The sequence below is a fragment of the Pezoporus wallicus genome, unplaced genomic scaffold (genome assembly GCF_028554395.1).
Source record: "Pezoporus wallicus isolate ANWC-B61680 ecotype Strahan unplaced genomic scaffold, APGP_CSIRO_Pwel_v1 contig_13740, whole genome shotgun sequence".
NCBI classification, from domain to species: Eukaryota; Metazoa; Chordata; class Aves; order Psittaciformes; family Psittacidae; genus Pezoporus; species Pezoporus wallicus.
Genome location: NW_026639057.1, coordinates 955,657 through 971,706, shown reverse-complemented (window position 1 = coordinate 971,706; position 16,050 = coordinate 955,657). Strand labels below are relative to the sequence as shown.

The 16,050-nt window shown below is 42.9% G+C and overlaps 1 protein-coding gene across 1 annotated transcript in view; it reads left to right on the top strand.

Moving 5' to 3' along the window:
- ZFYVE9 (zinc finger FYVE-type containing 9) overlaps window positions 1-16,050 on the top strand; it is a 68,742-nt gene that overhangs the window by 23,370 nt on the left and 29,322 nt on the right. Inside the window, exons 4-5 of the mRNA XM_057413564.1 lie at window positions 499-2,570; window positions 14,521-14,620. Coding sequence (XP_057269547.1) covers window positions 499-2,570; window positions 14,521-14,620 — 2,172 coding nt within the window. The remainder of the gene's footprint in view (window positions 1-498; window positions 2,571-14,520; window positions 14,621-16,050) is intronic.

Below are 16,050 nucleotides of genomic sequence, written 5' to 3'. Positions count from 1 at the left end.
GATCTCAGTGGCAATAATTTTAATCATTTATTTTAAACAGATCAGGCAAAACTTATTTTAAGCTTCTTTTGCAGTTTTGGGAGGCTCATGCATAGAAATGTTTTATTAGGTCACATAAATCATATAATGCAAGTTATCATATCTGAAGTATTAGATTTTTTGCTTAGTATAATTGCTCCTTCTGTTCTGTCAAGGAAGTTTAACATTTTATGGGAGTGGGAATCTTTCTAGGCATTTCTAGCTGTCTAAAGTATATTAATCAATAGATTGAAGTTGCTTGTGCAAATTCAGTCTGATATTAATCGTAGCTCTAAACTTCTTGAGTTCAGGAAGCATTATGCAGTTACACTACTAATGGTTGATCAAGGGTGTTAGTTATCTTGGGCCCATTTTTCAACATCTCTACATTTATATTTGGGGTATTCTAATGCAACAAGAGTTAATAGATCTTGTGGTTTTAATAGGGCAGTAAGTTCTCTTATTTAAACACTTTTCCAGATGCCGCTGTTTCACCTACACTTTTGGGTGCCAAGTGGAATCAGATTCTAGATCCGCCTTCTCGTTGTCTGTCATTTAACCCAACCGTGGCCAATGTAAACGAAGCTACAACTCCTAATGAATGTCAGCAGAGATTAAAGTCTTTCTCCTCGTCTCATTCCGTGACTACTCCAACAGGAGGAGGGGATCACTGTGATAATGGGAAGGATTTTAGCATAAGCCCAGAGACCCCAGTCATGTGGATTGATGATCAGGCAGCAGGAGATGATCAGCTGCTTAAAAGAAATAGTAATCGGGATGATCAGTGTAACACTGTGGAAACAGGAGAAAAGAAATGTGGGAATACTTGCTTGCCAGAGGAGAAAAACGTACTAGTGGTGGCAGTAATGCATAACTGTGACAGAAGAACACTACAAAGTGGTGATGTGGTGGATTGTAAAACTTACAACAGTCCGTCCCTAATGGACACTATTAGCTTTACACTGGATAATGAAAACGGACAGACTGATCAGTTTAGTGTTACTGTAAACGGATCCACGGAAAAAGATACAGATACAGAAAAGCAAGTAAATAGGCTGTGCACTGAAGATGACTCTATAAGTCATTTGCTTAATGCTTCATCTGAAAGCCTGACTGTTGCATCCCCCTCCTCTCATTTAAAAGATGATTTTAATATGAATAAAGATTCTCTGTTTTCAGAAGCTACAACTGCAGGGATTAATGCAGTGACTCTCTTGCAGAGACCAGTTGATGATACTGCTAGAATGCAAGAAAATTGTGCATCAGTTGAGAACTTTGCTAGTAAAGCCATTCCTCAGAGAATGGGTCTAGAAGCTAAAAACTCTACTTCTGGTTCAAGTAATGGAAGCTTAATTGTGGAACAGGAAACAACCCAACAGTTACAGTCTAGGCTGTCTGGGCTTATGGAAACTTGTCAACCTAACGTGGCTGGAAGTGGCAATTACAAGGAATGTGTTGCACAACATTTTGCCCCTGAGGATGTTAGTGCCACTGAAAGCGAAGTCATTGAATGTGGTAAAAACCTTGGCACAACAGAATTGCTCAGCATGGCAGAATGTTACCCTGAATCTCAGGAGATGACTAATTGGGAACTGACAAAGTTGAATGAGATGAATAATAAGCAAACTTTGGGAGAGAATGAAGAACTCTTGCAGACAGAACAGCCTGATGAGGCATGTAGTAAAGAAGGTGGAGATGGGATGATGGAGGCAGGCATAGACTTTAAAGGGACTGGTATACATGAGCTTGAAGGGTCCAGTCTCTCTGATGTGATGGCTACATCAGCAGAAAGCTCTCTGTCTAATGGTTGTGATTCCTATGGAATGCAGAACCCAATTGTTGTTCATGTTCCAAAGACTTTACCTTCCAAGGAGGACTCGGTAACAGAGGAAAAGGAGATAGAGGAGAGCAAGTCAGAATGTTACACTAATGTTTATGAACAGAGAGGAAATGAGACCACAGAAGGGAGCGGTCTTATTTTAAACAGCACTGGTGACCACATTAAGAAAAATTATTTGCATAATCTTTGTAGTCAGGTTTCATCCATGCAAGGGCAAACTTCACCTAAACCAGTGACTAATTTGCAATCTATCAGTGTTCCTTTTGGTGGTGCAAGACCTAAACAACCTACAAATCTTAAACTGCAGATTCCAAAGCCATTGTCAGACCACTTACAAAATGATCTTGTTCCCCCAAATTGTGGAGGTAATAGTAAAAACAAAAATGTCTTTGGTAAGACACAATTAGGTGATACAACAAACGTGTTTCCTGGTGAAACATCTTCAAATGCCTCTGTTACTGATGCTAATGGGGAACATTTGGAAGAGTATGAATCTGGAGTCTCTAGTAGTCCGTGCCTTGCTGTAGCCCCAGATAGTCCTGATAATGATCTCAGAGCTGGTCAGTTTGGAGCTCCAGCCAGAAAGCCTTTTACGACTTTGGGTGAGGTGGCTCCAGTTTGGGTTCCAGATTCTCAAGCACCAAACTGTATGAAATGTGAGGCCAGATTTACATTCACCAAAAGAAGGCATCATTGCAGAGCTTGTGGGAAGGTAAGTTTGTATTTTGTAAGCTCAAATCACCCTTTTTTCTTCTGATACTGCACAAAATCAAATCGGAGGACTTAACTACTGGCTGTAGTTAACTGTGACATCTCTTCCTAAAAAGCTGTGTTTGGTTTGTGAAGGAAAAAAAAGGAGTTTGTAATCTTTATTTAGGGTCCTAATAGATGGTAACTGTTATTTGTAACTGAAAGAATTATTAGCCTGTATGAGCAGTGTATTTGTTGATTGCAGCAATCAACATCATTGGGTTCATGTTGAACTGCTACAGAATGGCCAAGTGCAGGAAACTTTTTGCAGAAATTACTGCATCAATAATCCCATTAAAGATACAGAAACCTATTGATGTGAATTGGAAGTGTGCTGTTGAATTGCTGGTGTTCCTGCTGTGTGAGATGGCTGATCAGCCATACATTTGCTCCTGGAAAAGAAAATACAGTAAATTAACTGTAACCTGATGTACATGCACATGGTGAGAAATTTTGTGATGAAGACAACTAAAACATTGTTTTTGTATCATTTTGTGTTGTGCAAGAAATATTTTATTGTTAACTTTTTTTATGTTTTACATATATGCCTTCTAGATCAACACAAATTCTTGGGTGATAAGTTTTTGGTAAAGGATTAGCTTGTAAAGTATTTCCAGGTATCTTGTTACTGAAGTAAACATCAGTGGCACGTGGGAAATATGAATTTAGGAAAAAATATGATGATTCAAAAGCAGTAAACCAACAGTCTTGTCAAGTAGATATTCATGAATATTTTTAAGATTAAAAGAAATGCTATGCTCCACTAAAAGCTGGAGTAAAAGTAACTTTGGTTCACTTAAGCCCTATCCAAAGTTTCTGAAGTTGATTAGAAGACCTCCTGAGTGCTATGGCTGTTATCTTTTGCTACCAGAATAGTGCAGGGAAGCAGAATGGACCAACAAAGGACTTAAAAGTAGCAAATATATCTGGAAAGCTCAAACCCTTATGCCACCTGTTTTTGGAAGCAGCCTAGCAGAAAATCCAGGCTTGCTCCTCTGTAATGGACTATATATGTGTCCCATTTGTCCCTTTGAGTGCTGTGCATTTTGGTTACTAATCTCTTCACTGCCAGAGAAGTAGATTTTATTCAAATTTGATTTTGAGATATGCTGAAAAATCTTTCCCAGGACGCTTTTCAAAGCTAAGGAGACATTCATTGTACACTGGTCCAGGACTTCCAGTTGCTTCTGCCATCCTCTTGCAGGTTGGTGGCAGTCATGATGTGGAGCTAGCAACGCAATAAGCATTACATGAGGTTCCTGCCTACCTTTTGCGAACCTCTTGATTAATATCAGAGGGCTCAATCTTTTTCTCATTGCAGTTAAGGAGAATCTGTAAGGCATGTAAATTAAAGGGTTGTCCCTTTTAGCTTTGCTATATTAACTTATACTGTCAGTTATTTAGGTCATTCTTTTGGGTTTTATGAGTTTAAAAAATATGACTACAATGTTCATTTACGTTAATGCTTTCTACATATTTTTGTGTTTTAAACAAGTTTAGTGCTTGGATTTAATTACTTCCCTGTAGGACTGCAGCCCTGAATTGCACAAATGAGAAGCTGAAAATGAAATTATCTGTAAACAAAATGGATAAAATGCGCACAGGTAGAGCGATGCCAGAACATGTAGTGTGGTTTCTTTTTGCTTTTCAAATTGCTAAAGACAAGCCTTGAGAAGAACATCCAGCATTGTTTCACATACTGTGTGGGGAATGGATAAAATAAAACGTCCCTCTGTAGACAGATTTGTTTCTCAGATGTGAAAAATACATCACATATTAGTATTTAACGTTCTAAGAGTGTTAGAATAATCCTCAGAATAGCTTGTTTCTAGAAGCTTTTGTTAGCTAATGTTGTCTGGACAAAATCTGTACACATGCAGCCAAAAAGATATGGCAGAAGAAAATTCTGAAGAAAAAAAGCCACTCATTAACAAATGCTAGTGATCAGTATAAGTCAAATAATACAGCAAATTGCTTTACAACGCTTAATTCCTGTAACAATTCCAGGTGGAAAGAGACCAAAGGTTTTGACAGGCAAGTTCTGATGAATCTAGCTGGTGGCTTGAGACACAGCTATTCTCAGCTGTCTACTCTTGCTTTCTGATTAAAATCCCCATTCCCAAAGCAAGTCATTCTGACCACGTGCCTCTGGTATAGGTAACTACTGAATCACAGTGACACTTCTACTGTTTCTATTAAACGTATGAATCTCATTTAAAGAATTGAGATCACGTTTTCAGCTCTTGCAATTAATTGTTTCAAGGGAAGGCATGGGACTAAATATTTCTGAACAAAAGCTTTAGCACACCAGTTTCTTTTAAAGCTTTCTGACCATTGTGGCAAATCATTCTGGTAGGAGTGAATGTATCTGTTTCATTTGGGAATGGAAATTGCATTTAAAAATAGGTGAGTGGCACCTGGGAAGTCTGCCTCGGCTTTTAATTTCAGGCTAATAATTGCAAAATTAATGGACGATCTGAACCTCAAGGGAGTGGTAGAAAGTAATACACTTGCAGTAAATTCTGAATTAAAATTCACACCCTGAAGAATGTGTGTGAACACATGCATAAATTTTACCTGATTTTACCTTAATGTATTGTCTTGGGTTTAGCACTAGTAGTCAGTTTTTCTCCTTCTTGGTAGCTGGTGCAGCGCTGGTTTTGACTTCCAGCCTGGGAACAGTGCTGGTGATAACCTATGTTTTCGGTTGTTGCTAAGTGATGTTTACCCTGACCAAGGACTTTGTGAGGCTCATGCTCTGCCAGGGAGGAGGGGAAGCTGGGAGGAAGCAGAGACGGGACGCCTGACCCAAGCTAGCCAAAGAGGTATTCCATACCACAGCATGTCATGCCCGGGGTGGGGGGTAACTGGGAGTTACCTGGAAGGGCTAGGACTGCAGGGTTGGAGGAGGTATCGGTCGGTGCTTGGTCAGGCTGGGGGGTGGCGAGTTATTGGTTGGCTGGTGGTGAGGTGATGTATTCTCTTGTTATTTCCTTTATCATTGTTATTATTGGTGGTAGCAGTAGTGACTTGTGTTCTACCTTAGTTACTAAACTGTTCTTATCTCAACCTGGGGGAGTTGCATTCTTTTCGGTTCTCCTCTCCGTCCCTCTGGGAGTAGGGGGAGAGAAAGAAGTGGGGGAGCGAGGGAACGAGTTACCTGACTGGGTTTAAACCATGACAGTTCCTTTTTTGGCACACAGCGTGGGGCACGAGGGGTTGAGATAACGACAGATCTGACCAGATTAATAGTCACTTGTCACAATGCTGATTTATTGGCTCTCAAGGTTGTTCCTCTTGATCTCACAGTTTCAGTATATCGTACCTTACTTCCATCCCATATTTGCTGTATTAGTGTTTCTCAATTGTCGGGCTTGGGCTAAGCTTTTTGTCTCATTGTATTTTATGGTAATGACTTGTAATACAATAGAATCATTGATCATGAAACTGATCTGGCTTATGTTCCCAGTGTGGTCACCACCTTTATGCTTTGGGAGGTATATGATAGAAGTGCTTAGCAATTACACATCTTTTTTCTCCTTCTCGGGTGGTCAACCTGTGAAGGAGACATCCTTTTACCCTCCCAGTCCTCCCCCCAGACCATTTACCACATCATTTGAGAGTTTTGAAGTTTTTGAATGGCCTTTTAATGCTGTTGAGACTTGTTTGCTGATCGTGATGGGTATCGCCATGTTGACAAGCATACAGAGTGTGTTTTGTCCATGACTGATTTCAGGAGTTAAGCAGAGTAAGGTCTGGGTCTTGTCTGGGGTAAAACGACGATGTAGGAGGACCAAGAGATTTTCCCTGAGGCTGGACAGTCGTGAGTGGCAGGGTGTGTGGGATAGTATGGGCAAGTATCTAGGTCAGTGGGCTCCTTCAGTACTTTGGAATTTCACCACCAAACAACTGTAAAATCCAGAAGAATTAGTAAAACACTCAAATGAGGTGTGTGGTCATTCTGGCCATACCAGAGACGGACAAATCATGGCAACGTGCTGGGGCTTGGCCTATGCTTACAGGGCCTTGTTCAACACTATCCAGCACCTTCAAAAGGAAAAAAAAGTCGGTGGATCTGAGGGCAAAGCAACAGTCAGTGCAGGTACTCCAGCTCCAAGCACAGCAGCTTCACCAACCCCAGTGACAAGTACAGTCGCTACTCAAACTTTGGCCTCAGTGAACAGCGCAGCTACCCCAGTGGCAAGTACAGCAGCTGCTCAAACTTCGACTGCAGCAGACAGCGTGGCTACCCCAGCTCCAAGCACAGCAGCTACACCACCCCTAGCAACAAGTACAGTCGCTACTCAAACCACAGTGATAATCACTGCAGCCAAACCAGAGGACCAATTTGTACCAATATCGGTTGCCCCTGTATGCAAGAGAAAAAGCAAAAAGAAGGCAAGAAGGGTGAAGCAAGATGAAGAAACAGTGTATTCACCACCCAGTCTAGCATCTGATCAGGAGTCATCATCACATGACGAAGAAGAAGAAGAAGAGGTAACTTCTCGACCTCGGACCTCAACCAAGCTATGGAATATGCGAAAAGATTTTACCTGTCAACCAGAGGAGCACATCATCACCTGGTTGCTCCGATGCTGGGACAATGGGGCCGATGGTCACGAACTAGAAGGTACAGAAGCCAAGCAGCTGGGATCACTTGCTAGAGAAGGGGGAATTGACAAAGCAATTGCAAGAGAGAAAAAGTCCCTCAGTCTTTGGAGGCGGCTCTTGGCAGCTGTGAAAGAAAGGTTTCCATACAAGGACGATGTTATGAGTCGTTCGGCCAAGTGGACTACTATAGACAAAGGCATCCAGTTTCTGAGGGAATCAGCCATCGTAGAGATGATCTATCACATCAAGCCGAATAACGGGGATATACCCATAGATCCAGATGAAGCTGAATGTACACGACCCATGTGGCGAAAACTTACACGGAATTCACCGTCCTCATATGCCCTTTCATTGGCAACAGTAACCTGGAATGACATAGTACCACTAACAGTGGATGAAATGGTTCATAAACTCTGAGAGTTCGAAGACAATCTGACCCCTTCCGTCGTCTCAGCTGTGGAAAAACTGTCCCAGGATCTCAAACAATTGAGGGACGATCTGTCTGATTTATCCAGCTCCTCGCGTGTACCAACACACGTCTCAGCTATTAACAAAAGGCGTCCTATTGTTCGAGAGAGGAGATACAGGAGGTATACGCCACAGGGTACCCTATGGTTTTACCTGTGGGATCACGGAGAAGACATGACAAAGTGGGATGAAAAACCTACTTCAGCTTTGGAGGAACAGGTGAGTGAACTGAAGAGGGGAGCAAGGGCCAAGACTGATCATCCCATGAGAGCTATGGCTTCAGTCTCTGGTGAGCAGTTTCCCAGATGGAGTGGAAGAGCTGATTTTACTCCAGCTCCTGTGATAACAAAGAATAATCCCTTTCACCACGTTGTGATGACCATTAGAGGGGCCCTGCCTCCAGCCAGGTGGAGGTAGGGGACAGTCGGATTTACTGGACTGTGTGGGTCAGATGGCCTGGCATATCAGTCCCACAGAAGTATAAGGCTCTAGTAGATACCAGTGCACAGTGTACCCTGATGCCATCAAGCTGTCAAGGGGTGGAACCCATCTATATTTCTGGAGTGACAGGAGGATCCCAAGAGTTGACTGTGCTGGAGGCTGAAATCAGCCTGACTGGGAGGGAATGGCAAAAGCACCCTATTGTGACTGGTCCAGAGGCTCCATGCATCCTCGGCATATACTACCTCAAGAGAGGGTACTTCAAAGACCCAAAAGGGTACTGATGGGCTTTTGGTATTGCTGCTTTGGAGACTGAGGAAATTGAGCAGCTGTCCACCTTGCCTGGTCTCTCAGAGGATCCTTCTGTTGGGTTGCTGAAAGTCGAAGAACAACAAGTGCCAGTTGCGACCACAACAGTGCACCGGTGGCAATATCGCACCAACCGAGACTCCCTGATTCCCATCCATCAGCTGATCCGTAGACTGGAGAGTCAGGGAGTGATCAGCAGGACCCGCTCGCCCTTTAATAGCCCCATATGGCCAGTGCAAAAATCTAATGGAGAATGGAGACTAACAATAGACTATCGTGGCCTGAATGAAGTCACACCACCATTGAGTGCTGCCGTACCGGACATGCTAGAACTTCAGTATGAACTAGAGTCAAAGGCAGCCAAGTGGTATGCCACGATTGATATTGCCAATGCATTTTTCTCAATTCCTTTGGCAGCAGAGTGCAGGCCACAGTTTGCTTTTACTTGGAGGGGTGTCCAGTTCACTTGGAACCGACTGCCCCAGGGGTGGAAACACAGCCCTACCATTTGCCATGGACTGATCCAGACTGCACTGAAACAGGGGCAAGCTCCAGAACACCTGCAATACATTGATGACATTATTGTGTGGGGCGATACAGCGGAAGAAGTCTTTGAGAAAGGGAGGAAAATAATCTAACTCCTGCTGAAAGCTGGTTTTGCCATAAAACGGAGTAAGGTCAAGGGACCTGCACAGGAGATTCAATTTTGGGGAATAAGATGGCAAGATGGATGTAGACAGATCCCCACAGATGTGATCAACAAGATAACAGCAATGTCTCCACCAACTAATAAGAAAGAAATGCAAGCTTTCTTGGGTGCGGTGAGGTTCTGTAGAATGCACATCCCAAATTACAGTTCGATTGTAAGCCCTCTCTATCACGTGACCTGGAAGAAGAATGATTTTAAATGGGGCCCTGAGCTACCACAAGCCTTTGAACAAATTAAACATGAGATAGTTCACACAGTAGCCCGTGGACCAGTCCGGACCGGGCCCTATGTAGGAAATGTAATGCAGCTGGGGAGAACGGTCCTACCTGGAGCCTCTGGCAGAAAGCTCCAGGGGAGACTCGAGGCCAGCCCCTCGGCTTTTGGAGTCGGGGATACAAAGGATCTGAGGCCAGCTATACCCCAACTGAGAAAGAGATACTGGCAGCCTATGAAGGGGTTCGAGCTGCTTTGAAAGTAATTGGCACTGAAGCACAGCTCCTCCTGGCACCCCGGTTGCCCGTGCTGGGCTGGATGTTCAAAGGCAGGGTCTCCTCTACACATCATGCAGCTGATGCTACATGGAGTAAATGGGCTGCACTAATTACACAATGAACTCGAATAGGAAATCTCAGTCGTCCAGGCATTCTAGAAGTCACCATGGGCTGGCCAGAGGGCAAAGATTTCGGAATGTCACCAGAGGAGGAGGTGGTGCGTGCTGAAGAGGCCCCACCATATAATAAACTGTCAGAAAGTGAAAAGCAGTATGCCTTGTTTACTGATGGGTCCTGCCATATTGTGGGAAAGCATCGGAGATGGAAGCCAGCTGTATGGAGTCCTGGATGACAAGTTGCAGAAACTGCTGAAGGAGAGGGTGAATCGAGTCAGTTTGCCGAGGTGAAAGCCATCCAGCTGGCCCTGGACATTGCTGAACGAGAAAGGTGGCCAGTACTTTATCTCTATACTGACTCATGGATGGTGACAAATGCCCTGTGGGGGTGGTTGAAGCAATGGAAGCAGAGCAGCTGGCAACGCAGAGGTAAACCCATCTGGGCTGCTGCATTGTGGTGCTGCCTGGGTGCAGAACTTGGTGATGAAGGTACGTCATGTAGATGCCCATGTACCCAAGAGTCGGGCCACTGAGGAACACCAGAACAACCAACAAGTGGATAAAGCGGCTAAGATTGAAGTGGCTCAGATGGACTTAGATTGGCAACGTAAAGGTGAATTATTTTTGGCCTGGTGGGCCCGTGACACTTCAGGCCATCAGGGCAGAGATGCAACATATAGATGGGCCCGTGATTGACGGGTGGACTTAACAATGGACACTATTGCCCAGGTTATTCATGAGTGTGAAACGTGCTGCAATTAAACAAGCCAAATGGTTAAAGCCTCTTTGGTATGGAGGATGATGGTTGAAGTATAAATATGGGGAGGCCTGGCAGATTGACTATATCACACTGCCACCAACCCGCCAAGGCAAGCGCCATGTGCTTACCATGGTGGAAGCAACCACCGGGTGGCTGGAAACATACGCTGTGCCCCATGCCACTGCCCGGAACACTATCCTGGGCCTTGAGAAACAGATTTTGTGGCGACACGGAACCCCAGAGAGAATTGAGTCAGACAATGGGACTCATTTCCGGAGTAACCTTATAGATATTTGGGCCAAAGAGCATGGCATTGAGTGGGTATATCACATCCCCTACCACGCACCAGCCTCTGGGAAAATCGAACGGTACAATGGGCTGTTAAAAACTACACTGAGAGCAATGGGTGGGGGAACTTTCAAGCATTGGGATACACACTTACCAAAGGCCACCTGGTTGGTCAACACCAGAGGATCTGCCAGCAGGGTTGGCCCAGCCCAGTCAGAACTTTTACATACTGTAGAGGGGGACAGAGTTCCTGTGGTGCATATGAAGAATTTTCTGGGGAAGACAGTCTGGGTTATTCCTGCTTCAGGTAAAGGCAAACCCACTCGTGGGATTGCTTTTGCTCAGGGACCTGGATATACTTGGTGGGTAATGCAGGAAGATGGGGAAGTCCGATGTATACCTCAAGGGGATTTGATTTTAGGGGAAAACAGCCAATGAACTTAACTGTATGCTGTTGCCCGCTGTGTAATACTTTTGTAGCCCATCAACTAGATGTCTCCAGGTCACCAGCGACTAGCTCTGACTTCCCTCCAACCATCATCCCAACAGAGAATGAACTTTGAAAGAACCGGATGAGTTCCGCAGTAAAGGAACGATCAGCATCAGCAGGGAACGATCCAATACTGCACACAGCCTTTCCTGCCCTGAAAGATTGTTACAAGAGGTGGAAACTGACATCATGGACCGAATGGAATCGGCAGCATTATAGGGATTGGTCCATGCACTAAGAAAATGATCTCTTTCTCTTGGTCTGTGTGTATATGGGTGTATATATGTGGGAGAGCAATGGTATATTGAAAATGTGGGATCTGAGCATGACGTGAATGGTATGGAATAAGGGGTGGATACTGTCCTGGGTTTAGCACTAGTAGTCAATTTTTCTCTTTCTTGGTAGCTGGTGCAGTGCTGTGTTTTTACTTCCAGCCTGGGAACAGTGCTGGTGATACCGATGTTTTTGGTTGTTGCTAAGTGATGTTTACCCTGACCAAGGACTTTGTGAGGCTCATGCTCTGCCAGGGAGGAGGGGAAGCTGGGAGGTAGCAGAGGCGGGACGCCTGACCCAAGCTAGCCAAAGAGGTATTCCATACCACAGCACGTCATGCCCAGGGTGGGGTGTAACTGGGAGTTACCTGGAAGGGCTAGGACTGCAAGGTTGGAGGAGGTATCAGTCGGTGCTTGGTCGGGCTGGGGGGGCGAGTTATCAGTTAGCTGGTGGTGAGGTGATGTATTCTCTTCCCTTGTTATTTCCTTTATCATTGTTATTATTGGTGGTAGCAGTAGTGATCTCTGTTATACCTTAGTTACTAAACTGTTCTTATCTCAACCTGGGGGAGTTGCATTCTTTTCGATTCTCCTCTCACTCCCTCTGGGAGTAGGGGAGGGAAAGAAGGGGGGAGCGAGTGAGCGAGTTACCTGACTGGGTTTAAACCACAACAGTATTTAGCATTTTCTGTTGTCAGATGAAACAGTCATCCTTGATAGGAAAACCAGAAAATTTGTATTTCATTTTTATACTGCCAACCAAAGCTATAGTTTTCCACAAAAATATATTAAAAACCCCACCAAACCCCCTAGCAACTAATGCTTTAACAACTCCCAGTGAACCTGAAAGCCCTAATAATAGAAACTCGCTTTGACACTGCGGTGTTATTCTTCTATAGCATGATATACTGAGATAGTGACTTGGTGATTGTTAATAACAAGACTGAATTGTCAGTTGTGCTGGACTGTGTTCTTCCTCAGTGTTACTACTGTTAGAAGGCTGATGCAGCCTAAGAAAGGAGGTATAGGTGTTCTATCATTGCTTCTGTTTTCTCTCCTAATATTAGATCATTGCACTCGGGAGCTTTGCTGAATGCACAATGTGTCCTAAATGCAAAAGGGTCCTAAATTAGGTATTAATTTGTGTAGGCCCTTCATTTATGGTTGAAGACATTGATTTTTTCCATGTTCAGTATTGAACTTTCAACTGGAAGTTTCTCCCAGAGAGCTAAAATGATGTCAGATGTCTCTAAAATATGCTGTGATGTTATTAATACTCCCTAGAATGCTTGTAAATTGGGTTAATGTGTAAATGCAGAAATGAGATTTTTAAAGTACATTTGCCTTTTTTAAATGACTTTTTAAGATTTTCACATACGCAAAAGGGTTGAGTTTATTTTTTGCATTAAAATGCCAGTGTGCACTCACTTCTATTTTGCTTCTGAAATGTTTAAGGTGACATAATTAGGAAACATTTAAACTGGTTGATATGAGGCAGGGTGAGCTCTTCTTTCTTCACATTTGATTTTCAGTTCTCATGGTGAAATCAGAGCTTATTTTATATGTGCTTATTATAAACACTTGCCACTAAAAGACTGCAGATGGAACAGGCTGCAAAGTGGTCATAGTTTGGTGTGATCCTTAACTCAGCTGAGGTTTAGGTAGGCTTACATATATTTATATATGAGAATCCTATGTAGCTTCTTGTCTGTATTACAGAAATACTGCTGCTGAAGTGATGATGGAATAATTGTTTTGATTGCATAATGGATTGTAGGTATAATATCCATCTAGAATGGAAATTTGAAAATCTCTCTTGATATCTGAATTCAGGGTGGCTGCTGCTGTTTCTAGATTTCCTGAGTGTGACATTACCTCTCTGCATGAAATGGGTGTTCATCAGTGTCATGTCACCTGGACTTTAACCTTTTAAATAAAGAAAATACTATTATTTGAATCAAATCAATCATTAGGGCAGCCTGATTTGTCTGTTCTGCAGGATTTTTGGATGGAGGTGACTGTTATAGGATCATATCTGCATGCAAATGTTTGTTTTGGTGCACAAGTCATGCTCATATTTTATGGTTTTGCTTGTGTGGAGGAAGCCTCAAGATTGTTTCCTGCCCAGGACTGGGGAATTGTTAGAGCTTGTTCAGGTGAGAAGCACTAGCGATGCGACAGCATCTCTACAGGAGGTTGTCCTTCCAGGGGTTTTGCGCCAGATCTCCCCTTAGCAGCCAGTGTGTGTAAAATGCAGTTCCTGATTTCTCTCCAGTGTTGAGATGCTGTAGTTTTTTGTAATCATTTAAATACAAGCTGCTTTTTTTTTTTTTTAATATTGAGAAAGATTTTCTTGTAGTATCAATGTCATTCAGCTTTATTAGATGTCTTGTTTTATATGTTGAACACTTTTTGATACATCACTGCTCAGTTAAGTCTCAACTGAAGAACAGCTTGTTCGATATGAAGAGATTAAATAGCTAGAGTTGCTAAGGCATGTAAATTGCCCTGCTGCAGAGAAAAATGACCTGTTTGAATTAATCTGTGCCATAGCAATGTCTTCTGTAGAGAGAACTTGTGCGTTTAGACACAGTTGGTTCTAGAAAGTACTCATACATTTTCTAAGACTGAAATTAATTCCCAGATGGTTAATTCAGTGAGTAAAGTGGTAGGAATTTATTAACCCAATGTCATGTATGCCAAACATATGTTGAAAATGCCATAGTGCATTATCAGAACAGCATGCATCTGTGTGTTCCATGTAATACTGCTTCATCAGGATTAGTAGGAAGGACATCCTGGGCAGGTATTAGTCACTGTGGCTTTAAGAGGAAGATACTAATAATTAACTTCCTTATTTTCCACATCTAGAGCTTTACAAATACTCACTTGTCTGAATGCGATCAGTTCCTCACGTCTTCTGAATAGCACTGAAAGTGTTTCCCCTTTGGTTCCAGGTTTTTTGTGCGGCGTGCTGTAGCCTGAAATGCAAGTTGCTATACATGGACCGAAAGGAAGCCAGAGTGTGTGTAATCTGCCATTCTGTACTAATGAATGGTAAGTGGCAAGAGAATCTGAGATGCAGCATTTCACTGGCTTTGTGTTGAGCTGCAGTGATGCTGTTAAAGAAAATAAATCAAAATACCTTATTTTGAATGGGTAAGTATTCTAAAACAGTGAAAGCCCTGGAGAGACCAGCATGGAAGCTCTGTGGAGAGTAGGGATTACTAAACTAAATATGCTTAACAAAAGGTAAAAACTGGTAAGGTTGCAATGGGTTTGAAAGCTTTAATTTGTAAGTGCTATACCAGCATTGCAGAAACTGTGGATTTGGTGGCTTTTTGTTTTTTTAATTCAGGTGCCTACTCTCTGTCCTTTGATACCTGAGTAGTTAACCTGTTACACTTTTTTACTGGATGTCAAAGAGAAGGTTAATGCAGTTGTTCCTCTTCTAGATTATGCACTATAGGAAACTGGGGAAGTAGTCTTTATCCACAGATTAATCCAGTTTTTCTTCCTCGTTAACTCCTTGGTGCTAGAGTAGGGCATCTTATCTAAAAGCCTGTCCACAACTGTGGACAGCTGAGTTGGGATTATTGCTTTGGGCACGTTACTGGAGAGTCTGTCAAACCCAGGATGGTGCTGTTTATAAAAGCCTGATGTGAACATGGGACATATGAGAGAGGTCACAAGTAGTTAGGAAGTTAACAACTAGAACAAAGAAGAAGTTGTATTACTTCTGCTTGGTGTAAGGAAAGACTTTTATTTGGGTTTGACCAGATGGCCATGGAATCTAATCTGAATTTCGTGCTTTATATTGTTAACACTTCAGATATGTGGTTTAAAGAGGGGCAAACACAGACTATTCTTCCCACTGTATCTTGAGGCCTTTGAAAATTTCAAGAACTTCCTGTCCTGGCTTTGGGTGGTGATGCTGCCCAATCGACTTCATGTCCATGAACCTGGGACGGCTGTTGCTGAAAGACTCAGTGTTCACCTCTTCTGTCTTGAATTGAGAAGGTAGAAAAATTGGATTAGGTTGCGAAAGTATCCATGTGAGTGCTTAAATCATGAGAAATCCTGCCTCACTGTGAGGAGTTCCAGGTGCTGTCTTCAGTTTATTAGTGGTCTTTGGATAACTGGAACCTGATGATCAAAGTAACTTCAGTTGTGGAGGAAGGTCAGACAGGCACAACTGGACATGTAAAAGGTAGAATGAGAAGTGGACAAATCCAGGTTCTCAGTGCAAACTTGGAATCCTGGAATCTCCATTGCTACAAATGTTTAGTTAAACTTTGGAGACTTTTATCAAAGATGGCTGCTGTAGTTAAAACCAAGAATAAGTTGGGAAAATGCTGTGTTATGTCAGCTTTCAGACAGAGCAATTTTGACGGTATCTTTACATGTTACTGTATAGTAGATTATTTGGGCTCCTGGTTTCAGAAAGATCTTTGGATTTGCTAAGAGTCTGGCTAAAACAGTTCATA